The sequence below is a fragment of the Alligator mississippiensis genome, chromosome 1, assembly GCF_030867095.1.
Source record: "Alligator mississippiensis isolate rAllMis1 chromosome 1, rAllMis1, whole genome shotgun sequence".
Classification (NCBI taxonomy): Eukaryota; Metazoa; Chordata; order Crocodylia; family Alligatoridae; genus Alligator; species Alligator mississippiensis.
Genome location: NC_081824.1, coordinates 20,051,483 through 20,074,794, shown reverse-complemented (window position 1 = coordinate 20,074,794; position 23,312 = coordinate 20,051,483). Strand labels below are relative to the sequence as shown.

General features: G+C 47.3%; 1 protein-coding gene across 1 annotated transcript; it reads left to right on the top strand.

Annotated features, from left to right (window-relative positions):
- Nucleotides 1-271: 271 nt before the first annotated feature.
- LOC102569472 (b(0,+)-type amino acid transporter 1) lies at nucleotides 272-22,399 on the top strand. Its single transcript, XM_006269354.4, has 6 exons — nucleotides 272-1,030; nucleotides 5,424-5,557; nucleotides 13,292-13,421; nucleotides 15,443-15,567; nucleotides 16,043-16,130; nucleotides 20,481-22,399. Exons 1-6 carry the CDS (start codon nucleotides 287-289, stop codon nucleotides 20,712-20,714), a joined length of 1,455 nt encoding a protein of 484 aa, XP_006269416.1. The 5' UTR covers nucleotides 272-286; the 3' UTR covers nucleotides 20,715-22,399.
- The last annotated feature ends 913 nt before the right edge of the window (nucleotides 22,400-23,312 follow it).

Below are 23,312 nucleotides of genomic sequence, written 5' to 3'. Positions count from 1 at the left end.
GTGAAGTGCTACCAATACCTCTTATTTGTAATGGGAATAGAAGGTGATCAGCACCTGACTGGATCTGAGCCCTGATGAAACAGGCTAACCTGATTTTCTGCTTTAATAAGATAAGCTAGTAATAAAAAAATAAAGTCCGGAACAAAAAAAGGTAGTATCTTCCAGTCCATAAACTACTGAACAATGACACTTCAAGTGACTTGTGATTGCTATAATTATTAACTTAATAAAAGAAGCCAGAACCTCACAGTCTTTCTCTGCAAACACCTCTACTACCAGCACTAGCATGTCTGAAAGGAGGACAGCTGGCTCATCTGGTTTGGCTGCAGAGCGAAACAAAGGGATGGAGACTTTAAGGTTGAAGCGTGAGGTTGGACTGATTAGTGCTGTGTCATTGATTGCAGGCACCATGATTGGCTCTGGGATCTTTATGTCTCCAGAGTGGGTGCTGTACCATATGGGTAGCCCTGCCGGCAGTCTCATCATCTGGGCTGCTTGTGGTCTGCTGGTGATGTTTGCAGCACTGTCTTATGCTGAGCTTGGGACCATAATTAAAGAGTCCGGAGGAGAATACATTTACATTTTGAGGAATTTTGGTTCTTTTCCTGCTTTCCTTTTTGCGTACACCTCTGTCATTATGGTGAGGCCTGCTAGTGTGGCAGGTGTCTCTCTAAGCTTTGCTGAATATGCTGTTGCTCCATTTTATCCAGGATGCTCCCCACCTCAGGTACTGGTCAAATGTACTGCTGCTACCTGTATCCTGCTGTTGACCGTTATCAACTGTCTCAATGTGAAGTTGGCTACCTCTGTTATGAATGTATTTACAGCTGCCAAACTCCTGGTTTTACTGGTCATTGCAGTGGGCGGAATAGTGTTGCTCATCAATGGACAAACTCAAAGTTTCCAGAATGCCTTTCAAAACACAACAGCAGGTATTGGGCCGGTTGGAGTGGCATTTTATCAGGGACTCTGGTCTTATGATGGATGGAACAACCTGAATTATGTGACTGAAGAGCTTAAGAAGCCTGAAGTGAGTGAACAATGCTGGTTTTCAATGTGGCTTCTTTATTTAACTTTTCAGTAATTCACATAATTTTATATACAATATGTCATGAGAGGGGCAGTGATTCTAGTGGCTGGAGTAAGAGGTCTATTCTTAGTTTGCTTTGTGATCTGGGGTAAGTTCTTGAACCTCTCTGTGCCTCATGCTTGCCCTTTCTAATTTAGGATGATAATACTGACCAAACCTCAGCAGCCCAGAGCCGTGAGAATGCAGAGCATGCTTCATACAAATGTCTAACAGAACATGACTGAAATATAGGTAGCAGTCACGCTGAATAGCAGCCTTTCCGAAACATCATGACTATTCAGCTGCATCAGGCTGTAGGATGGAGGGTGATACTCTTATGGAAATGCAGCACATCATTCAGTCAGGAGAAAGTAGACGTGCTAATTGCCACTTTCTTAGGACACATTTTGTATTCCAGCTAAATTGTGATAATCATTATTTAGTCAATCCTTAACTTTCTTAATCTTTCAGCTCTGAAAAGATAAGGGTTGCTCATAAGCACTCTGTAGATGGCCAAGATATTAGCAACAGAAAATCCCTTTCCTGAGCAAATCTCCCTTATGCTTTCTAAATATTTACTTGAATGTGATTGAATCCTTTGCCTTGTTGAGTGTGCTGTGCCACAGACTGCTATTTCATCAAATTCAGTGGAAAGTCCAGGAGATGGTCCAGCAATAACAATCAAGAATCAGGCAAGAGGTAATAATCCAAGACACTAGAACCTCAAAGTCCTTTGAACACATTTTCTTTACAAAGCTCTCATTTGAAATGCAGTTTCAACCTTTGGTTTACAATATTTTTATGCCGCATAGTGCTTTCTGCTAGCAAATACGAGTTGGTAATCTTAAAGATTGGGGTCTAAATAGAACCTTGAAAACTTATTTTTTGTTTGTAATTGGGCCTTTGATACAGGCAATAAGAAAATGCTTTATGATAATGAAAATGCATTGAGCAGTAGTATTGGCCAAGGTATCTGAAGATCTGGATTTTGTTCCTAGCAGCCTTTGGGAAGTCGTTTCACCTTCCTTGTCCTCAAATGCCCTCCTATCCTCTGTCTCTTTCCTCTATTTATCTTCTCTAATGTCTTTCAGGGCATGGACTAGTTCTAACTGGGTGCATGTATGCAGAGTTAATTAGTTTAGTGTGCCCCAATAACGTTGCATTTGTAGACTGATGTTTTACTGCAGAGCCAATTGGCCAACTCCTGCAGTAAAGTGCATGTGTAGATGTACCCAGTGTGTTTGACAATAGTTCCCTGACTTCAGTTGATATTTCCAGCCCATATTGTGATCCAAGTATAACTGTAATGCACTGGCATCCTGTGATCAGCTCGGGGCCCTGCCTTAAGGTCATGCTGGGTACCAGCAACAAATGAGCCCCTGAACCCTGTTTTGCTTCAGACAGACCCAAGGGTGCAAAAGATGCGTTGTGCAGAAGTGTAGTAGTACTAGCTGCAAAAAAACCTGCACAACAAACCCTGGAGGCAAGCAGTGTTTGTATAGCTATACAACCATGTGGCTGTCTGATGCGTTGGTGGGTTCCCTCCCTGAGGAGTCAGAGGTCTATAGTCTTAGTCTGGCAGGCAGGCAGGGAAGGAAAGTCATGAGTTAGTGGGAACGTGGGGTGATTCAGGGAAAGGCATTACACAAAAGTGAATAACGCTAACCAGTGGTCCCGCTAACTCCTTGCTGTTGTCCAGTCATAACTGACATTGGCCCCCATGCTTCTTTGGACATATCACAGACATTCTTCCAAAACTGGGCTTGCGCGTGCTGCAGAGGCCTCTCCTCTTTGTCCTCCACATACCCCCTTCCCTGATACGAGTCTCCCAATGATTCACTCCTTTCACAGCAGACTTGAATTCAGCACCACCAGAAGTTCCAGGAGAACGAATGGCTTGTCAGCTTTGAGGCTGCTGCTGTTGTACCCATGTGAGCAGAGCTGGGGTGGTAGGGCCCACTAGTAGAAATGGGGCTTTTCTGTTAACATAACCACACCAGCAGCTCCAGTGACCAAAGCCGAGCCAGCAGAAGCCCTCTTTGTCTCATAGCTGCTTCCAGACTGGGGCTTTCACCAAATCTGGACTGGAGGTTTTGCTGTGTTACCTGAGGGAAATGATCTTTTCCCCACACCACAGCCAACAAAGCTACGTTGGCAAAGCTTGGAGGTGCCAACAAAACCTCAGCCCTCCCTCTTCAGCCTTGACCTGATGTGGCCTAGCTCCCTGTGCTGTGACCTGGCTCCGCAGCAAGGGGATGGCTCATAAAATGGGCTCTTTGCAGCTCTGTTTCCAGGCTGCAGGTCCCTTTCCTACATACTAACGTTGTTTAAATAAGAACAACTCTAAACAATTAAAAAGCACGTCTAGTACAAAAAGGAGAGAGGCTGCTATTCTTATATGTATCAGTATTCATACAGTCTATTTATGAGGCCATAGACAGATAAGAATGACTATACCAGTGGAGGCATTGTGGGGTAGGTACTAACAGTGCAAACAGAGCTGCCCCAACCATCACTTTCCTCTGTTCCCTCAACTCCACTGCTGTCTCTTCTTTGACATCTCCTAGCACTCACACTTGAATTGTGAGCACAGGGTTGGGGAAGAAAACAGTATATTCTTGTAACCTGTACCTGCACACTAGGCTGAGTGATGTGCTGGACTGTGGAGCCTCAGGGTGCCAGTAACCCTGGGAACCCCCTCGAGCAGGTCTGCTGACTGGAGGTGTCCCATACAAGGGCATGTGCCTCGCCCTCACCACCCAAGAATTTACTCCAAACCCAGTAAACACATTGGTTTACTTATTATGTACAGTTATATACAGAAAAAGGGAAGTGATTAAATCAAGAGAAGAAGTAATATATATAAATAACAGACATCAATAGTTAATAATACAGCGAACAACTTGAATAACATTTACAACTGCAACATTAGGTGAATAATTCCACTGCACTGGTTGTCTGATGCAAGTGGGACCACCCTCAGTGGATTATATTCATCTGGTTATAATCCTTTAAAACAGTTTCCTCCCATAACCCAGGTTGATTTCCCTCTGGTCACAATCCCCTTCCCATAACAATAAATGGCAACACAGCATTAACTAGGATTCACCACTAGATGGCAGAGGCTTCTGCTGCTCCAGGGAAGGTGGACTCCTTGCTGCTTCTTGGTAACTCAGCAAAAACAAGTCTCTGATCAGCCATTGCAGGTAACAGGCTTCTTTTCTTTAGTTTCCTTCTGAAAAATACACCTCCTGCAAACACTAGGGGTTAAGTATCCCCTCACATACCCATACAGATTTGGGATTCTCACAGCCCACTCCCTCTCTGGGCTCTCTCTCTCTCCCCCAGCACCTTCACATGCAGACAGGGGATTCCCTCTACAGGTCTGTTCCTGCAGTACAAGTCTTTTCAGCCCAAAAAGAGGACTTTCCTCTGCAGGTCCTTGACCAAGCAGCTTCTCCCAGCTCCCAGTTAGTTTGCCAACCCCTCTCCACTCTTTCCCTGGGTACCTGTGTCCCTGATTGCACAGCTCTGCCCCAGGTGGGGAATCAGCTTCTCCTGTGATGACTCAAGCTCTCCTCCATCCTGATGTCTGCTTCCCAGCAAGCCTCATCTTTGTTCCCTCTGCCAGGAGGGAAGGGAAAGGGGCGCTACCCCTTCCTTCAGAGCAGTGCTACTCTCCTCCAGCTTCTTTCCACTCCCTCAGCTTTTTATGCTCCACAGTAGCCAGTCGGAGCCCAGGGTTTGCAGTGGGGCCTCTGGTCACAGTTCAAATGCTCCAGTAACAAGTGTGCATTGTGCACAGCGTAGCCTCAGTTTGGAAAAGCTATTATAACATCTGCAAACTTTTGCTGCTTTTCTTGCAAAGTTCTTAGGCACAGCTCACCCACTCAGCTTGTAGCGAAGCAAGCCTTTGCAGCTGTTACATTCTGAATAGGCTGAGTTGAGGGCCTATGTCTTGCTCAAACTGCCTAGCCTGTGGGAATGTGGAGTCGGGGAAAGTGATTTGCCAGATATCCTCCCACCACAGATCTTTCATCACCTCCAGCCTGAGCAAGAAAAGACCTGTAAAATGGTGGACAACTACAGTTATACTGAACTTATGCCTTCAAGGCCTGGCCTACACACAGGCAAAGCACACTCAAGCACAAAGGGCCCAAAGAGGCCCAGGTCCTCAGAAGTACTTAGGGGCATGATTCCCACTGAAATCAATAGGAGTACGGTACCAAAAGGTCCTTGAGGATTTGGGTCTGAGTCCATCCTCCAGAGAGAGCTGGGCAGCAGTGGGAGAGCTGTAAATATACTTTGTGAAGGTGATGCTCTTATCCTTAACCCTTCTTTCCCCTTTTCCTAGGTGACCCTTCCCAGAGCTGTGATGATTGCCATTCCTTTGGTAACATGCCTGTATTTGCTGGTAAATGTGAGCTACTTTGCAGCCATGACACCAGCTGAACTTCTTTCTTCAGGTGCTGTGGCCGTCACCTGGGGGTAAGTTACCTCTCTATTAACATAGCCAGTATGTCTCACTCTATCAAGTGCCAAGCTGGAATTCATGAGGCCTCAGTTCTGGTTTCAGATCAGGTCAGCTGATTGATCTAAGGTAGGCTCTCTTGCCTCTGTTTTGCCACCTGTAAAATGGGGATAATGGTATTGATCCTCTCTGTAAAAAGCTTTGGTATGTATAGGTGGAAAAGGATTTTATTATTTATATTAGCCAATTGCCTGGCATGAATGACAGAGTATTTCAGAGAGCTCTTACATGCCCCCCACCACTCACCCTTTGGGGCTGGCCATATAAACTAGGAGCGGGCAATTATTCCAGGTGAAGGGCCATTTACCAAGTTTTGGCAAGCTGTCGAGGGCTGCATGGGTAGCTTCGCCCCTTGGCAGGTGCCTCACTCCCTGGTTGCTATCTTGTGATCAGAAGTCCTGCCCCTAACCCTGACCGTTTCCACCAGAAGTCCATCCCTTGCCCCCAGAAGTACTCCTTTCAGCAAGGGCTTGTGCCATCTTGGAACCAGAAAAATACTAAATTATATTCTAAAAAGGAGACATCTACAGCGTTCATTAACTTGATTTCAAAAAATATTTTTGTCGCAATTTACATGCGTTTGTGTAGTGCACGTAGAAGTGATTGCACAATAGTTTAAAATGAAGTTTTACTCTTGTATATTGTGGGGGTGGGGTATAGGTTTGTGGGGGGGCTGTGGGTGTGTGGGGTGAGGGAGCATTCAGGTATGTGTGTGTATATGTCAGGCATGGGTGGGTAGGGGATGTGTGGGGGGGGAGGGTGCCTGGGCTGTGTGAGGGTGTGTAGATGTGGGGCCTGCGTATATGGCAGTGCAAGGGGAGTGTGGGTGAATGTGTATGGTGGGGCGGGTGTTTGGGACTCATCCTATGAACACACACACACTGCCCCTGGCTGCATACCCACCCAAGCACTCTGTCCCTGGCTGCACCTCCACTCCCACCCATCCACTGTGCTCTTGGCTGCACAATCATGCCCACCCACCCAGCTAGTCCCTGACTGCACACTCACAACCATCCTCCCACTCTGCCCCAGGCTGCACAGCCACATTTACCAACCCACCCAGCCACTGGCTGAACAACCATAGCCACCAACCCATTCTGCCCCTGGCTCCACAACTGCACCCACCCACCCACTCTGCTCCTGGCTGCACACCCACACCCACCCTCCCATTCTGCCTTTGGCTGCACACCTACCCACCCACCCACTCTGCCCCTGGCTGCACACACAACACACACACACATACATGCTCACACTGTACACCTCCACACACCCCCATGACACACACTCACACCAGACCCACACACACACCCTACCAGTGGCTTCATGCTCCCCACTCTGGCTATGCAGCCAGGCCACATGGTGCCCACTGTGCTGGCAAGCAGAGAGTGCAATTGCCAGGGGTGGGCAGTTGGGCTGCTAAGTTCTGCTGAGGCTCACCCTGGGTCCTACTGTCCCTTTCATCTGTCAGCTTTGACAGGAGCCAGGCAAGTCAATACAGTTTTAAAGCCTAAGGCTCCTTCTGCCTCTGGCTCCCTGCCTGAGGGGGCGGGGCCCATGTAGCCAATTGCTTCCTGCCCTCTCCAGGGTGCATGCATAGTTGCCCCCCACCGTTAGGGACAGATGGATACAGACTGAAATACTAAGCCTTTTATTATATTAGAATGTTTATCTCAGTGCAAAGATTTCCAGACTATCTCACAAGCGCAGAACCAGTTACGTGCAGTCAGTTCTCGGTTTGGATGGTGCCACCTACCATGGTACAAAACAGATTTTATGGCAAGAAAGGGCCATTTTGATAAGCTATTCTGGTCCCTTCATACACTGCCCATGTAGATCCACCAAGTGATTCCTACATCCAGATTATGATTTCCAGCTGAGCCAGCACATCTGGTTTTGAAAGACATCCAGCCTTAATTTGGAGCCTTTACGGACAGAGACTTCACCACAGGTAAGTTGTTCATGGGACAGGATGACAAATTTTGGTCTGAGGCAACCTCTGCTCTAATTAAAAATGCACCAGGCCCTTGACCTTCCACGAATATTAGACAAATATTAAACTTCAGGTTTTCAGAACTAGTTTAGACACTGGTATTTCTGATAATAGCCCTTCATCTGATTATAAGGAGGAGTTTAAAGGACCAGTGAACACAAGTTACCAAACCCAATTTTGCGATCATGTCATAAACTTTTGTCTACACTTCCTTTCTCATTGCTCTGGATTAATGACTTATTTCTGAGTTTCCTCCTTTTTCACTTGCTTCCCTTTCCTTTCTGATTAACCTTTTCACCCCTGAGAACACAGCCTGGGAAGAAGGACAGCTCAAGCAACCAGGATGTAGGTCAGAGGAGGCATCCCCAGCAAATGGCAGGAAGCCTGTGGCAACCGGGAGATGATGAAAGCAAGATCCCTGAAGGGTAGAAGTGAGGCCTCTAGCGACTAGAGTAGCCCACCCATTGTCACTCATGGTGCTTTGCAGGAAGCATGATGAGTTAGTGATCCCCTGGACCCAACAGAAGTAGGCTGTTGAGTCGCTGGAGCTGGGTAATCCAGCTGCTGACTGTGCGCCTGCAGTCATTTTCCCCTAGCAATACCCCTCCTCCCCCCAGCCTTGGTGCTGATCTCAGAATGGGAGGGGGGAAAGGGAGCAGACAGAGCTCCTCTGCGGGTTCCCTCGCTGTGCTGGAGGGTGGGGTGGGTGGATTGGAGCCCCCCACCTCATGGGGCTCCAATATACCTGTTCCACCCTCCAGTGCTGGCTGAAAACCCCCAGACCAAGCTCCCTCTGCCCCTTTACCCCCCTCCCATTCTGAAAACAGTGCCGGGGTTGAGAGGCAGTGAAGACAGAAGTTGCTGAAATTGCTCTGTTTTGGAGCGTTTTGATCTGAACCCAAGATTTTTGCAGAATTGGGCCCTTTTAAAGTGCTCTGCAGCTGTGCATTTCTGTTTTGTCGTTGTCTGGCCACTTTTAGGGGCCAGATTGGCAAAATCTTTCTTCTCTTTGTCTCTCGAGAGCCTCTGCAAGCCCTTCTGCCAGCTGTGGATGTAACTGCCTGGGGGTAATGTTAACTGTGACAGAGAGGCATTGTCTAGTGTCAGTGTGGACTGGAGGGTCACGCGCTCCTGAGGTTCTGATCCTGGCTGTGACAATTAGGAGTGAATGCCAGAAATGTGGCATAATTTGCAATCACAAAATCTGCCTCAGGGATTCAACATCCAGTGCAGGTGGGAGAAGCTGTGCCTGTAGGAAGCAACTCAGTTCGTACCTGCAGCTTATTTGCTGGGCCCAAACACTCAGGTGCCAATTCTGCAGGTACAAAACAAGCAGCATTGCTACTTCTTGTGATCGTATTGCCAGTCTGAAGTCATACAGTTATGTAAAAAAGGACTTACTAGCCCCCCTGATTACAGAGACAAAGCTGAAAACAATTTGGAGCCTAGAGGCTCCAAAACCCAGAAGCCAAATTAGAAAATAGTAAATTTATTAATGTTTGAAAACTCATGATGTGAATGCAATCCCACGGTGTTGGAGAGGGAAGGTGTCCGAGTCCTAAGCTTTAAATTGCTACTGCTAAAATAAGGGCACTGAGCCTTTAGCGGGCAGAAAATGGTTCTTAATCTGGCCATTTCCAGGCTTGTATTTTTGGACCTGTCTCCCAGAATAATGAACTGCTATGTGAATTGCCCCCCCAAGCCCCCGCCCACCTCTGCCCATTCCCTCACACCCTGTTCTGCCACAGCTGCTGCCACCTTTCCATTTTGTGTCCTGTTTTTTTCTTATCCTTCTGTTACACAGCAGTAGAGATGGGCATAAAACATAAGATACAGATCAGGTCTTCAAGTATCCTGAACTCCAAGGTGGTTTGGATCTGGGGTGCTGGTCCATTAAGATGCATATGCTCACACATTCATTTCCTTGTGAGGCTAATGTTATTACCTCAAATGTCGTGCTGTTGATTTCACGCTCTGTTTCCTCCTCAGTCTCCTCTCAAAACATAGAATTTGATTTTAAGTACCATTTTGCAGGTGGGAAAAATAAGACATCCTGCCAGTATCTGTCCACAGACACACATCTGCCAGCCTGACTTTTTGGGAGGGTGGAATAGAGCCGCAATGTCTAGACCCAGTCCAGATCCAAAATTCCATTAATTTGACTTCAGATCCATTAGTTCAAGCCTGCCTGTGTTTTCCTGGTTCTGACTTTCCTCTGGCTCGTTTCAAATCAGGATACTCCTATCGGCAGATGCGGAATCACTCCTGATTTACCGTGGTGAGACAGGAGAATCAGGTCCATTGTGTCTAGTAGCCTTTCTTGGGCAAGGCTCCATATGCTGTTTCCTGGACTCAAAGCACTGAAACTATCAGATGTCTTTGTAGAACTTATTCTGTTTTAGCAGGACGGTTGTACCTAAGGCTGTTTCTACACTCAGAACATATCACTGTTCCACCATACTGTAGCTGAAAAGCACTGGTAAGGTGGAAACAGCTATATCATAAAAGGCGTGTTTTGTAACAGTATAGTAAACCCACCTACTGCAAGCAGAACAAGCTATTACAGTAAAAGCATATTGTTGCCTGGTAGAACTGCATTGACGCAAATGACTTCCATCAGCCCAGTGCGTCAGTCGGGGATCACACCGGCACAGCTATGAGGGAAAACATCTGCATCACGCCGCCTGTTACTGAGGGGCTGATAAATGTATGTTGATATAAATTTGATATAGTATAAATTATATGTAGCAGACTTGCCTTTTGAGCTCTGGATGAGTCCTGGGTTCAAGATACTGCAATTCCAGTTGGTGGAGCCCATCTGCTAATCAGAAGCAAGCCTGGGAAAGCAAGGCCACACCCTTTCCCTGAAGGGAGGGGGCAAGGAGCAGTCTAGACCTGGTTCCAGCCTGCACCCTGCCAGGTCTGGAGAACTTCGGGGGTGGAGCCCCTTAAGTGTATAAAAGGGGAGCGTGCTTGGCATGCTGAGAGGAGGACACGCGGCGAGGGATGATGAGCTCTGGAGACAACTCTCCTCAGGACCCTGCCTCAGCCTCGACAGCGCACAGATTGGTGCACAGACTATAGGAGCCACTCGAGGCAGCTTGAGCCTGTGAATCTGGCAAGCGGCTGGGTAGGCAGCGCATGGATCGGCGCATGGAGGGCTGGCCCTGGGAGCAGCTTGAGGCTGCTTGGGCCCCACACAATGTATGGGTCAGCGCATGGAGAGTCGGCTCTGGGAGCAGCTTGAGGCTGCTCAAGTTAGCCCCCACTCTAGGCCAAGTAACTGGAGCCCCGCAGTGTGGCTCTACATTAAACTAAAAGACCCCCCGGTGCCCAAAGCAAGGCCCAGGAAAGGGAAGGACCCCTGGTGTGAGGCCAGGGAACCGGAGCCAGGAAGGGTTTGGTTCCTGTGGGAGTGCCTTGGGTGTCCAGTGCAAGGCACCAGGCCATCAAGAGGAGTGGGAGGCACTGCCGGAGAGAGGCCCTTGTGGGACTGGCCGCCAGGGGACAAGCCTTGGCTGCTTCAGAGAGGAATCACGAGCTGCTGGGAAATTCGCTCCCACAGGGGAGATGGGCTGGGGGGAGGAGGGTCCGCCGCCTCCACCCTCCTCCATTGTGGGAGGGGGCATGTCCACATCCTGGGGCCCTGAAGAGGGGGAGCACCCCAGGAGATGAGATACTGAGTGCACCCCCTTATTTTGTGATTGTTGTTTCATATTGTGGAGGTTAATATAGTTATGGGTACTCCTTAAGGGAGTTTATATGCGTTTATCTGTCTTCATTGCCCCTAAGTGTTTATTGCCTATTATCGGAACATACCTGTATTGTTGCCTGTGTACATCTATGGTATTGCTACCTCAGCGTACCTGGGTTATCTAAGTTGATGCTCATATGTGTTTATTGTGTTGATGCCTTGACTTACCTGTTCCAAAATGTTAATGCTTATTCTGTGCAGAGGGGTTAATTATTGTATATGCTGTGAATCGCTCGGTTTATGTTTTTGCAGTGGTACAATATGTTGATTGCAGGTTATTGTATATGGTGTCACATAGTAATTTTACTGTAAATATTTAATGTTTCTTATACAAATTTATTGCTACAATAAGTAAATATGAATATAGTTAAGTGCTTGGTCTTGGCCTGGCTCTGCAGAGAGGAGAGGGAACTGCTCCCAGGTGGCAGGCCCCTCTCTCAGCGCTCTTGCCTGACCTCCCCATCCCTTCCACTGGCAGACAGGGCACACCCCTGGGTGTACCCGGGTTACATAAAATATAAATATTTATCCAGAAGCATGCATTTTAGTCCTGGGATGTCATTCATGGTGTTCCTTGCATAGATATAGTCTCATATGCAATCTTTTTCTTGAAAGGAATGGTTTACCATTGCTTGTGGAAGGCTCTGAACTTGACCACCTCTGTTTGATATAGGGTTGAATCCTTGCTTAAAGATGAATTAAAGAAGGGAGGGTGTTGCAGTGTATGGAAAGAGGGTATTACAATGGAAATTACCACATTTGAGGTGGAAGCAACACTCAAAGAAGGCCTGAATAATCTCTATCCCAGTATACTGAAAGAATCAGCATGTAAATCCATTAGCGAGGATCTTTAATAAATAAGGTGCAACTGGTACCATCGTCTTGGAAATCAGCAAATGTAGTACCTCCTCTAGCAGACCTAGGCCTCATGGGCGGCATTGAAATCCCCTGGTGGCCAAGTAATTCCCGCACAACTCCGGTTCCTTGGAGTACCCTCCCTTTTTACCTCTCCTGCTACATCTTGATGGAACTTTTATGATGTTTAGGAAGGCTACCCCAGGGTCCCACAGTGAGCCCCAGTTCAGTTTGGGCAGCTGGTCTTGCCCCTTGGGGCACTAAGTTATGGCCCACAGCCAGAATAAGATGAATTGAGGCTGGGGTAGGTGCAGAGAATGGAGATGCGAATGATAGGGTGCAGAGAGGGTTGGTCTTGCAAGAAAACGCTGGAAGAGTTTGGCTTGTGCAGCTTGGGAAAACAAAGGGTGAGAGAGGCTATCATTGGCCTCTTACAAATACATTGGGATGAAATGCTGAGGAGGAAGAAAAACTGTTTAAGCAAAAGAAAATATCACAGGAATAAATAGAAATAAACTGGCCGTAACTTGTTTTCAGCTGGAAGTTAGACAGTTTCTAACCAACAGAGAAGCAAGGATGTGGAGCAGCCTTCCAGGGGGAGCACCTGGGGCAAAAAATATAACTACTGCTAAGACAGAACATGTTCGCCTTATGAACAGTTATCTGACGTAGTTGCCTGCAACAGCAAGGGACTGAATTTAATGGCCTAGAAAACCCTTCCAGTCCTCTGCGCCTCTGTGATTGTTTCTTCTAACTCAGGGGTGGCTAACTCACAGCCCATGTGCCATAAGTGGCACAGGCAACCTCTGTGTGTGGCACATGGCAGCTGGGGAGGAAACAGGCAGCACAGTGTCAGACAGGGTAAGAAGCAGAAAACAGCAGCAGATTGGCAACACAAGGAGGAAACAGATAGCAGAGCAGCAGATTGGGCAGGGGAAGGGGATCAGTGGCACATGGGGAGGGTGCGGGGCTACTTTGTGGCAGGCCTACCAGAAAGGTTGGTGCCCACTTTTCAAAATCACACTTAAAATTCTTTGCTCTCACATGACCTGTGGCCGCACTGTTATATTTCTCTATCATTTTTCTTCCCAGGAACAAAGTCCTGGGCAGCTGGGCCTGGCTGATCTCCTTGGCAGTTGCCATGTCTACATTTGGGTCTGCAAACGGCACGTTCTTCAGCGGAGGCCGCATGTGCTACATTGCTGCCAGAGAAGGTCACATGGTAAGGGAGTGGAAACCGTCTGCTTAGCTTTGCCTTTTACCCTTTCTGGTGCCACAGGAAGCAGAAAGGAAGACACTGCAGGTTTGTCTGAGCCCTTTGCTGGCATATCAGTGCACCCTTGTTACTTGATGGTTCCCCTGAAGAATTTTTTTCCTGCTCATTTTCACACGAGAGATGTTTGCTCCCAACAACCCCTCCTTTCACACCCATCTGTAGTGGGAGGTGACACCAGGTGGCACAAGGAGATACCTTGCCTGCCTGGCTCATTTACTGATTCCTGGATTTAAAGCAAGGTAGGCACAGTCGTGTAGTGCTGCACACCGCCCCAGGTGCTCTGCTGCGTGGCCTTGCCTAGCCCCACACACGTACAGTTACTCTGCTTCTGGTCTGCATGGGACAGCACAGCATGTGTTAGCATGGTGGTGCCTTGCACAGTATCCTTGTACTCACTGAGCCTTAACTAGTGCATCGTCTCTCCCAATGAGTCTGCTCCCAATTGGCATTTGGCACTTCCAGGAGTGTGAGAGATGCGATTCCACATGTAGCTGGCAATGCGTGCAAGAGGCAGTAGCACAGGCGCAGCATGGGCTTTTGTACTCCATGTCACTACCAGGGGTGAAGATATCTGTGCCCTGGCTCTATCTGGGCTCCTTCTCCACTTGCTGGTGCTGTACATAGATTGATTGGGGAATATCATCACAAATGCTTAGCACAGATGTAGCCTCCATGTCTTTCACTTGTAAGAGCTTGTCCAGTGATTCTAGTGGACTGAGACAGGCTGAGACAGAGGACCGGGTCGCCCAGGAAGAAGACGGGGAGCTCTTCCTTTGCCTTCAGCAGAAAGATATTCTTCAAATTGCTCACATAGAAAATCACTTATCCTATCAAAGACAGATATCAGGCTAGTCTGTCATAGTCTACCTTTGGTAAACCCATGAGAAAAGGCTGAAAGAACTAGTGTTATTTAGTCTGGAGAAGAGAAGTTTAAGGAGGGATTTAATAACAGTCCTCAAATACCTGAAAGGTGATTACAGAGAGGATGGAGATGGGTTTTTCTCTGTGGCCATAGGGAACAGGACTAAAAGCAATGGTCTCAGGCTTCAGCAAGGGGAAATTTCAGCTCCTATCTGTTCTCTCCCCCACTTTCCATTTCTCCTTTCAGCTGCCTAAGTGCAAGGATTCTGCAGCCCCTGCATTTTCACACTGCTTTGGCCATTGCAGAGGAGTGGCTTTGTGGTTTCTTTACTGCACAGTTCCTTTTAGAAATAGAAGTTGGTAGCACCCAGGCATAGAGAGATGTGAAATTTAGCAGGCATCTGTGCTGAGCAGTTCAGGATCTGAAAGCACAGAGCATCTGAACAGTTGCAGTAACCAGTTGTGCAAATATTGAACTCTTACCCAGATTTCCAGGCACTAGTGCTGAATTTTGTCTGGGCATGTAATGTTTTGGGGGTTTTTTTCTCCCCAGAAAGTAAGTAAAAAATACAGTCTGTCTCAATGAACTCTCCTATTGAACCAGGCAGTGAAATAAGCCAGTGTCACTCCACGTTCTGAAACAATTCTGGGTTTGTGTTAAATGCATGCACGGCAGCGGCCTTTCGTTTCTGGGTGGCTAGTTCCTCAAATGGTCCCACTAACAAACCTGCCATAGAGATACCTGAGGGCAGAGCTGGAAAACAGCAGGGGACACGGGTGTAACTTGGGGCAGGATTTTCTTTCAGAATCTTCTTCATGATCCACAATAGGGGAGGGTCGGCTTGACTCGCAGCCTGGATTTGTGTAGCCAGCAGCTAGAAAATGTCATCTTTTCCTTGCAGGCTGAGCAAATCCAATATGAAATCAGTGAGAGACAAAAAACAGTCTTGAGCTCTGCATTTACATTCCTCCAAGTAAAGCTGCTTCTACATCCTGGTCCAGTTATGAACTAGGGTTTTGTGCAAAACTCTCTCTGCAGTACACAGGAGTAAGCGTTTTTGAACTTGTGCTTAGGATAGTCTGTTACCTTGTGCTTTGATTTCCAGCCAGATATTCTGTCTATGGCTCATGTGCGATGCTTCACGCCTTCCCCTGCCCTGATATTTACATCAGCAATGTCTTTACTGATGATAATACCAGGAAACTTCAGCAGCATTGTCAACTTTTTCAGGTATGTGAAGCATTCCCATTGCCCTCCCCAATCCTGTTTTTGACACTCTTTATAAATGGTAATGCTTTCTGTAACCCAGATTATTTCCCAGAAAACAGGTGCTGTAACAAAAAAAAGGAAAAAAAAAGAAAAAAAGTGCTTGCTAGCTGGCAGGGGTATGAGGTGTGACAATTGCTATTAAGATTTATTTGCTTGTTAGAGAGGCTTCAGATGCACATACAAATGTATATAAACCTGCTGCTTTAAAGTTCTGATCATTGTAATTGTGGGAAATGGAGCACATTCATGGGTCCAAGAAGTGTCAGATATAGGAAAATAAAAAAGAGTTTGTTTATGCTAAATGGTTATGAAGAGCCCCCTTTTTAGGCAGTGCCTATTCTAAAAGATGCATGCAATTGGTGTATGAAAAGCCAGACTCTCATCATCAGCCAATCTAATTCTTGAACTTGCTATTATAACTTTATTTTTTGCTCAGTTTTGTAGCTTGGATTTTCTATGGCACAACTATTGCTGGTCTCCTGTATTTAAAGATCAAGAAACCGGAACTGCCAAGAGCTTATAAGGTAAATATTTAAAATAATCACCTTTATTCTTTTATTCTCTGCCCCTGGAGGGCAGGATGAAGTGCATCCATTAAAGACTTCATTTAAACAAATGCTTTGTCTCATCCCACCCTGAAGGATGGAGCAGTGGAGCCTTATAAGAACAGATGGCTACCGGCTTGACAGCCCACCTAGCAAAGCAGCACAGAGCGTGTCTTCAGCTACTACTTCTTGCTAGGAGCACAAGAGAGGAAATGAAAGGCAGTTCTGATCTCTAGAGCTGCTGCTTCCTTTCCTGGCCCTAGTCACCCCACTTCCTCCCCCAGTCTGTCAGTAAAAGCTGAAGGAGGAGGGGAGCTCTAAAAGGACATCTCCCCCACCTCACTGTGGCACGGCTGGAGGAATCTCCGTGGTTTGCCTCTAGGGAACTGTCAAGCAGTGACATCCCAGACATTGCACAGGCCATAGCTTTGCTAGGAAAGCTTGTGCTGGAGTCCCACCATTTCCCTTCCCAGTATCCAACAGATGGTGCTGCAGGCCTTCTCCAGTTAGGCAGACAACTCATCTGGAAGGGGAGTTCCCACACAGAAGAGCTGGCGTTAAAAGGCATGCAGTACAGGCTGCATTCACAAACCCGAGGCTTTTCCTCAGAGTGACAATGAGTCCTAAATCGTGGCAGTCTTCCTGAGATGGGGGTGCAGAGGCAGTCTTGAAAAAGCACAAGTGAACGCCCAGCTGGGCCCAGCCACTCTGATGGAGGCTGATGGACTTGATGTCCTGCTGTGATTTTTCCACCTCTCTCTTCTGTGATTCTGTCTTGACATTATAAAATTACAGAATCCAACCCCCTGCTTGAGGCAGAATTTTCTCTATCCAAACCACCCCATATCTGTCCTTGCTACTTATTACTAAAGCTGAGCAATCAACCTTGCTGCACAAGGCATATGGCCCCAAGACACCAAAACCACTGTAACTTGCTGCAGGTAAAGCTGTGGGGACAAGAGCGGTCAGTGTTCTGCTGCTTCAAGCATTGCTAAAAAACCCTGAATTCCACCTTGTTGGCTGAACTGGCACTAAGCAGTGGAGATGCAACCCTCTGCTCAGTGTGCATGAAATGCAATATCTGTGCCCAGGCCAAACTGCAGGAGCTATCAGCCTGCTACGGGTCTTGTCTTGACAGCCAAGTTCATTAGTTCCGAATGTAGAAGCTCATGTCTCTAGCACCTGAAGTCCATGATCTTGTCCAAGGGGGCCAGAGCCATAAAAGAATCTGGCTGTGTGATGTGCCACTGTCTGTAAGAGACTCACTTTCACACTCCTGGTGGAACAGCAGTTTCTATTAGAACTGTGCCTAACTGTTTAGAACTGGGAGACGCAGACAGCAAGGTCCCATCGCTCACGCAGGTTTCTAACCTGTGTACAGGACCTCCACCTGACACAGGAGGTGCACGGTCCCACTAGGGGGAATGCCATACTGGATCTGGTATTGGCAACAGGAGATGACATGATAGGGGACCTCCAGATCGGTAGCCATTTGGGAGACAGTGATCACCTAATAATAGAATTGAACATAAGACGGTGAGTGGGTAAGGTAACTAGTAGGGTGAAAGTGCTAGACTTTAGGAAAGCTGACCTCAATGCACTCAGGCGATTAGTCAAGGAAGCACTGCAGAGTAGGAGTTTTGAAGGGATGGGAGCCCAAGAAGGGTGGCTGTGCCTAAAGGAAACGATCCTTTGGGCACAAAGCAAGACGATCCCCGAGCAAGGCAAAAAAGGGAAAGGGGCCAGGAGGCTTCCATGGCTGACCAGAGAAATCCAGGGCAGCCTAAGGGACAAAAGGGGAGCACATAAAAAGTGGAAACAGGGTGAGATCACTAAAGATGAATATACCTCCTCTGCTTGTGCTTGTAGGGAGGCAGTTAGACGGGCCAAAGCTACCATGGAGCTGAGGATGGCAACCCAAGTAAAAGACAACAAGAAATTGTTTTTTAGATATATTGGGAGTAAAAGGAAGGCCCAGGGAGGAATAGGACCACTGCTAAATGGGCAGAAACAATTGGTGACAGACAGGGGGGACAAGGCTGAGCTCCTCAACGAGTTCTTTGCCTCAGTGTTCCTAAGCGAGGGGCATGACAAGTCTCTCACTGGGGTTGTAGAGAGGCAGCAGCAAGGCGCCAGACTTCCATGTGTAGACCCTGAGATGGTGCAGAGTCATTTGGAAGAACTGGATGCCTTTAAATCGGCAGGCCCGGATGGGCTCCATCCGAGGGTGCTGAAGGCACTGGCCGACATCATTGCAGAGCCACTGGCAGGAATATTTGAACGCTCGTGGCGCACGGGCCAAGTCCCGGAGGACTGGAAAAGGGCTAACGTGGTCCCCATTTTCAAAAAGGGGAGGAAGGAGGACCCGGGCAACTATAGACCTGTCAGTCTCACCTCCATCCTTGGTAAAGTCTTTGAAAAAATTATCAAGGCTCACATTTGTGAGAGCCCGGCAGGGCAAATTATGCTGAGGGGAAACCAGCACGGGTTTGTGGTGGGCAGATCGTGCCTGACCAACCTAGTCTCTTTCTATGACCAGGTTACAAAACTCCTGGACACAGGAGGAGGGGTGGATGTCGTATACTTAGACTTCAGGAAGGCCTTCGATACAGTATCCCACCCCATACTGGTGAACAAGCTAAGAGGCTGTGATGTGGATGAGTACACAGTCCGGTGGGTGGTGAATTAGCTGGAGGGTCGCACCCAGAGAGTCGTGGTGGATGGGTCGGTCTCAACCTGGAAGGGTGTGGGCAGTGGGGTCCCGCAGGGCTCGGTCCTTGGACCGATACTCTTTAATGTCTTCATCAGCGACTTGGACGAGGGAGTCAAATGTACTCTGTCCAAGTTTGCAGGTGACACAAAGCTATGGGGAGAAGTGGACACGCCGGAGGGCAGGGAACAGCTGCAGGCAAACCTGGATAGGTTGGACAAGTGGGCAGAAAACAACAGGATGCAGTTCAACAAGGAGAAATGCAAAGTGCTGCACCTAGGGAGGAAAAATGTCCAGCACACCTACAGCCTAGGGAATGACCTGCTGGGTGGCACAGAGGTGGAAAGGGATCTTGGAGTCCTAGTGGACTCCAAGATGAACATGAGCCGGCAGTGTGACGAAGCCATCAGAAAAGCCAATGGCACTTTATCGTGCATCAGCAGATGCATGACGAATAGGTCCAGGGAGGTGATACTTCCCCTCTATAGGGCGCTGGTCAGACCGCAGTTGGAGTACTGCGTGCAATTCTGGGCGCCACACTTCAAGAAGGATGCGGATAACCTGGAGAGGGTCCAGAGAAGGGCAACTCGTATGGTCAAGGGCCTGCAGACCAAGCCCTACGAGGAGAGACTAGAGAAACTGGACCTTTCAGCCTCCGCAAGAGAAGGTTGAGAGGCGACCTTGTGGCTGCCTATAAGTTCATCACAGGGGCACAGAAGGGAATTGGTGAGTATTTATTCACCAAGGCGCCCCCGGAGGTTACAAGAAACAATGGCCACAAGCTAGCAGAGAGCAGATTTAGATTGGACATTGGGAAGAACTTCTTCACAGTTCGAGTGGCCAAGGTCTGGAACGGGCTCCCAAGGGAGGTGGTGCTCTCCCCTACCCTGGGGGTCTTCAAGAGGAGGTTAGATGAGTATCTAGCTGGGGTCATCTAGACCCAGCACTCTTTCCTGCCTGTGCAGGGGGTCGGACTCGATGATCTATTGAGGTCCCTTCCGACCCTAACATCTATGAATCTATGTGCCATTAGAGATGGGGCCCAAAGGGAAATATCCAGCATTTATGGCAGGAGGAGCAGTGCTTTCCAGGAGATAAGGCTGGGGAGCTCTAGGAAAGATGTTCCCTGTGTCTCCACAGTGCAACAGGAAGAGCATATCCCCTGGCATAATTCAGACTCTTGTATTCAGAAGGGAATTCAGAGAAGTCAGGGATGAAAAAGACCAAATGGGGCATCTCATCTGTCCCCTGACTCTGGAGGATCGTTCCTCTTGTACATTTACCATCGCTTGATGGAGCTGTTTTGAATCTTAAATGTTCTTAAGGCCAAACATATGGAAAGAATATCTAAGCTTGGGCATCCACCCACCTGGGCAAACATGCCCGACTACCAAGTGCCTGTGTACATGATTCACGCATACAAACGTGGGTGTAAGTGCAGCAGCACTTGTGTATGTGGAGGAAATGAGCAGTGATGCAAAGACTGGCTGGAATTCCATGCACTGAGGCCCAATCCTGCAAGGTGCTATGTCCTTTCTGTATTTCAGTGCTGAGGTGGGAGTGGCATTTGCCAAGTCCATGGATTTTTGATCTTTTAAATTGATGCTTTGCCTTCACAGGTTCCAATTTTTATGCCGATAATTATGCTGATTGCATCTGTGTACCTGGTGCTTGCACCCATCATCGACCAGCCCCAGATGGAGTTCTTCTATGTCATCCTGTTCATTCTCAGTGGGGTCATTGTCTATTTCCCTTTGGTTCATTTTAAATGTCACCCCCGGTTCTTACCAGGGGTCACTTTGCATCTCCAGCTGCTCCTGGAAGTTGCTCCCGCTGCTAAGAATGTGAACTGATTCAACATTAACCCTATGGCACTGCTGGCTGCTCCCACTTAGTAGATTTTGCAAGACAGGTGTAAAACAGCTTGTTTGTAGGGAAGTTGTTCCCAAAATAGGGGTTGTGACCCCAAACAGGGCTGCGGCACTTACAGACCAGGGTTGTGAATCTGACAGAAATTCAATTGTGCAGGTTAGGCTTGGACTGGGAGTGAGGTCACAAACAGACTGGAAACTGCTGCTGCAGGAGAAAAGGGTGAAAATGGCACCAAAACGTCAACAAGAAAGGGGCAGGAGGGGCCAGCTGAAGATTTCTTATGCATTTCCTTGGGATCTCTTTAAATAGCGGGAGGATGCCTGATGACCTCCACACCTGTGCTTCTCCCACTACAATTCCTGAGGCAGCAGACTACAGACTGTACCAGGAGGGATCGACTCTTTCATGAGAAACAACTATTCCCCAGAGAAGTTGGTGGTTTTATTTCATAATGGCATCCAACCTCGTGACTGGCAGTGTGCCGTTATTTCTGTAGCAGGATGCAACCTCCATCGGTTTCCCATAGTAGGCCCTTTAAGTTATTTCCACCACGAACCCCCATCACATAAATGCAACCTGCAGGGAAAAAAGAAACTTTCATGACAAAATCAACCATTTTCTGCCCCAGGGCATGGGAATCCAGAGACTCTTCTGGATTAAGTCTGGTTCAGGGATTTCATTTTCACTGCTCCTTATCTAAGTCTCAACAGAGCAGAGTGCAGGAATCACTTTCTATACAGACACATATGGCAATTGTAATTGTCACTAAACCCTAACATCAAAAGCATTTGCTGCAGTTGTCAGGTGTTGCCTTGTTGTCTTCCCTGTTCTTCAACCTGCGTGGTATATGGAGAGGATCTCAGACCAGATGGTCTTGTGGTTAAAGTCCTGGCAGGCCTCAAATCTTCCCTCTTCCCGGCTCTGCTCCAGATTCCCCAGGTGGCTCGGTGGAAGTCTGTTGGTCTATCTGTCCCTGAGTTCCCTCTCTCTAAACATGGGGACAACGTTGCCTTTCTGATGGTCTGTTAAGACTGGCAATTGTTTGGAGAAGGGGCTGCTTCTCCTTCTGCATGTGTGCAGTGCCTTGCATGCTGGGATTGGGAGCCCTACCTGTTTATTTGACACTCCTAAGCGAAAGTACAAATGGCATCAGTACGAGGTAGGGAATTCTTATCACTCATTTGTGGTGGGGAACCACTGCCAGGCTGCATGTTACGGCCAGCTGAACATCATATAGGAAATCTGTGGTTTATTCGGACAGCATGCTGCCGTCTTCTGAGTCCTGCTCTAGCCTTGCATTCAATAACAAGCCATGATTTCTCCCTGTAAGCTGCTTTAATACAAATGGTAAATGGGCTTGGCAATAATGATGAATAAGGCTGATGCATCAGCACTGTTTAGATAACTAGCCTCTACCTTGTTTTAGTTTGTGTGGGAATGCCAGGGGTGTGGAAAAACCATAAGCGTCATTCCTTTGGTCTGACTCTTCTCAGCAGCAGTCTGTATGCAGCATTACTATTGTGTTAGCATTTTTATTTATGCTGTCTGGGGTTTACAAGTACACTAAAATGTAAATTGCTAATGATGTTTACACAGCCAAAAATAAATTGCTTCGTGCTTATAGCATTGTAAGATAATTACATTAAAAACAGGACATTAAAATGGAGTGAGATTCCTTTTAAAAGATTTGTTTTTTTTATTCTTGAACAAAGAAAGATAATTCTAGGGTAAGTTCCAGCTTTCCCTCCCCAACAATATTAAATCTTCTTTAATATTACTCTACCAGCAAATTTTGCAGTTTAATTTCTCTCCTTCCAATCCTTTTGAAGCTGGAGGCAAGAGACTATGATTATGATAGTATTTCTGTTACCAGGATTTTATAGCCAAATAGGTTCCATCCCAAAGAAATTAATTTGAGCCCCTCTGGAATGATCTTTCTCTGATATCCATGGCCCTTTACATCTCACTCTGTTCCAATCATTTTGCAATGCAGCGATACGACTAGCAGCTCCCATTGACTTCAGCAATTCATCTTCACTGTAATGTATATAGAGTCTCCTTGTCATGTATTTTTTCTTTATGCCAGTGAGCAATCACCACTGCTGTATGCCACATCTTCTGGAGAAGGATGACCTGTGACTAGGGCATGGAAGATCTGGCTTCCCTTTGTAACTGTGGAATAATCTCATTGTGTGACCTTTGGCAACTGTCTCCCTGACCTAGCCTTTCTCTGTGTAAATTGGGGATAATGAGATGAACCAACTTCACCAGGCTGTTGTGAAGAGCAGTTCATCCACATTTGCAAGGTGTTTAGAAAAGCTCTTATGGAAAGTGAGACAGAAGGGCAAACTATTGCTAATTAAGCTGGTCCTCCCTAAACCAAATGTTCCTCTGACCCATTTTCAGTGTTAAGATTCAAGTAGCATGATGACTTTTCTGTTTGTAATTCTAACCATATGGCTATTATTATTAGTCATATTCAGCGGAATTGCTGGTTTACCCTGAACTGAGGCTTGCTCCTTACAGCCACTTGAAGAATGAGGTATTTTATCAGATAAGATTAGAGTGACCATAATAAT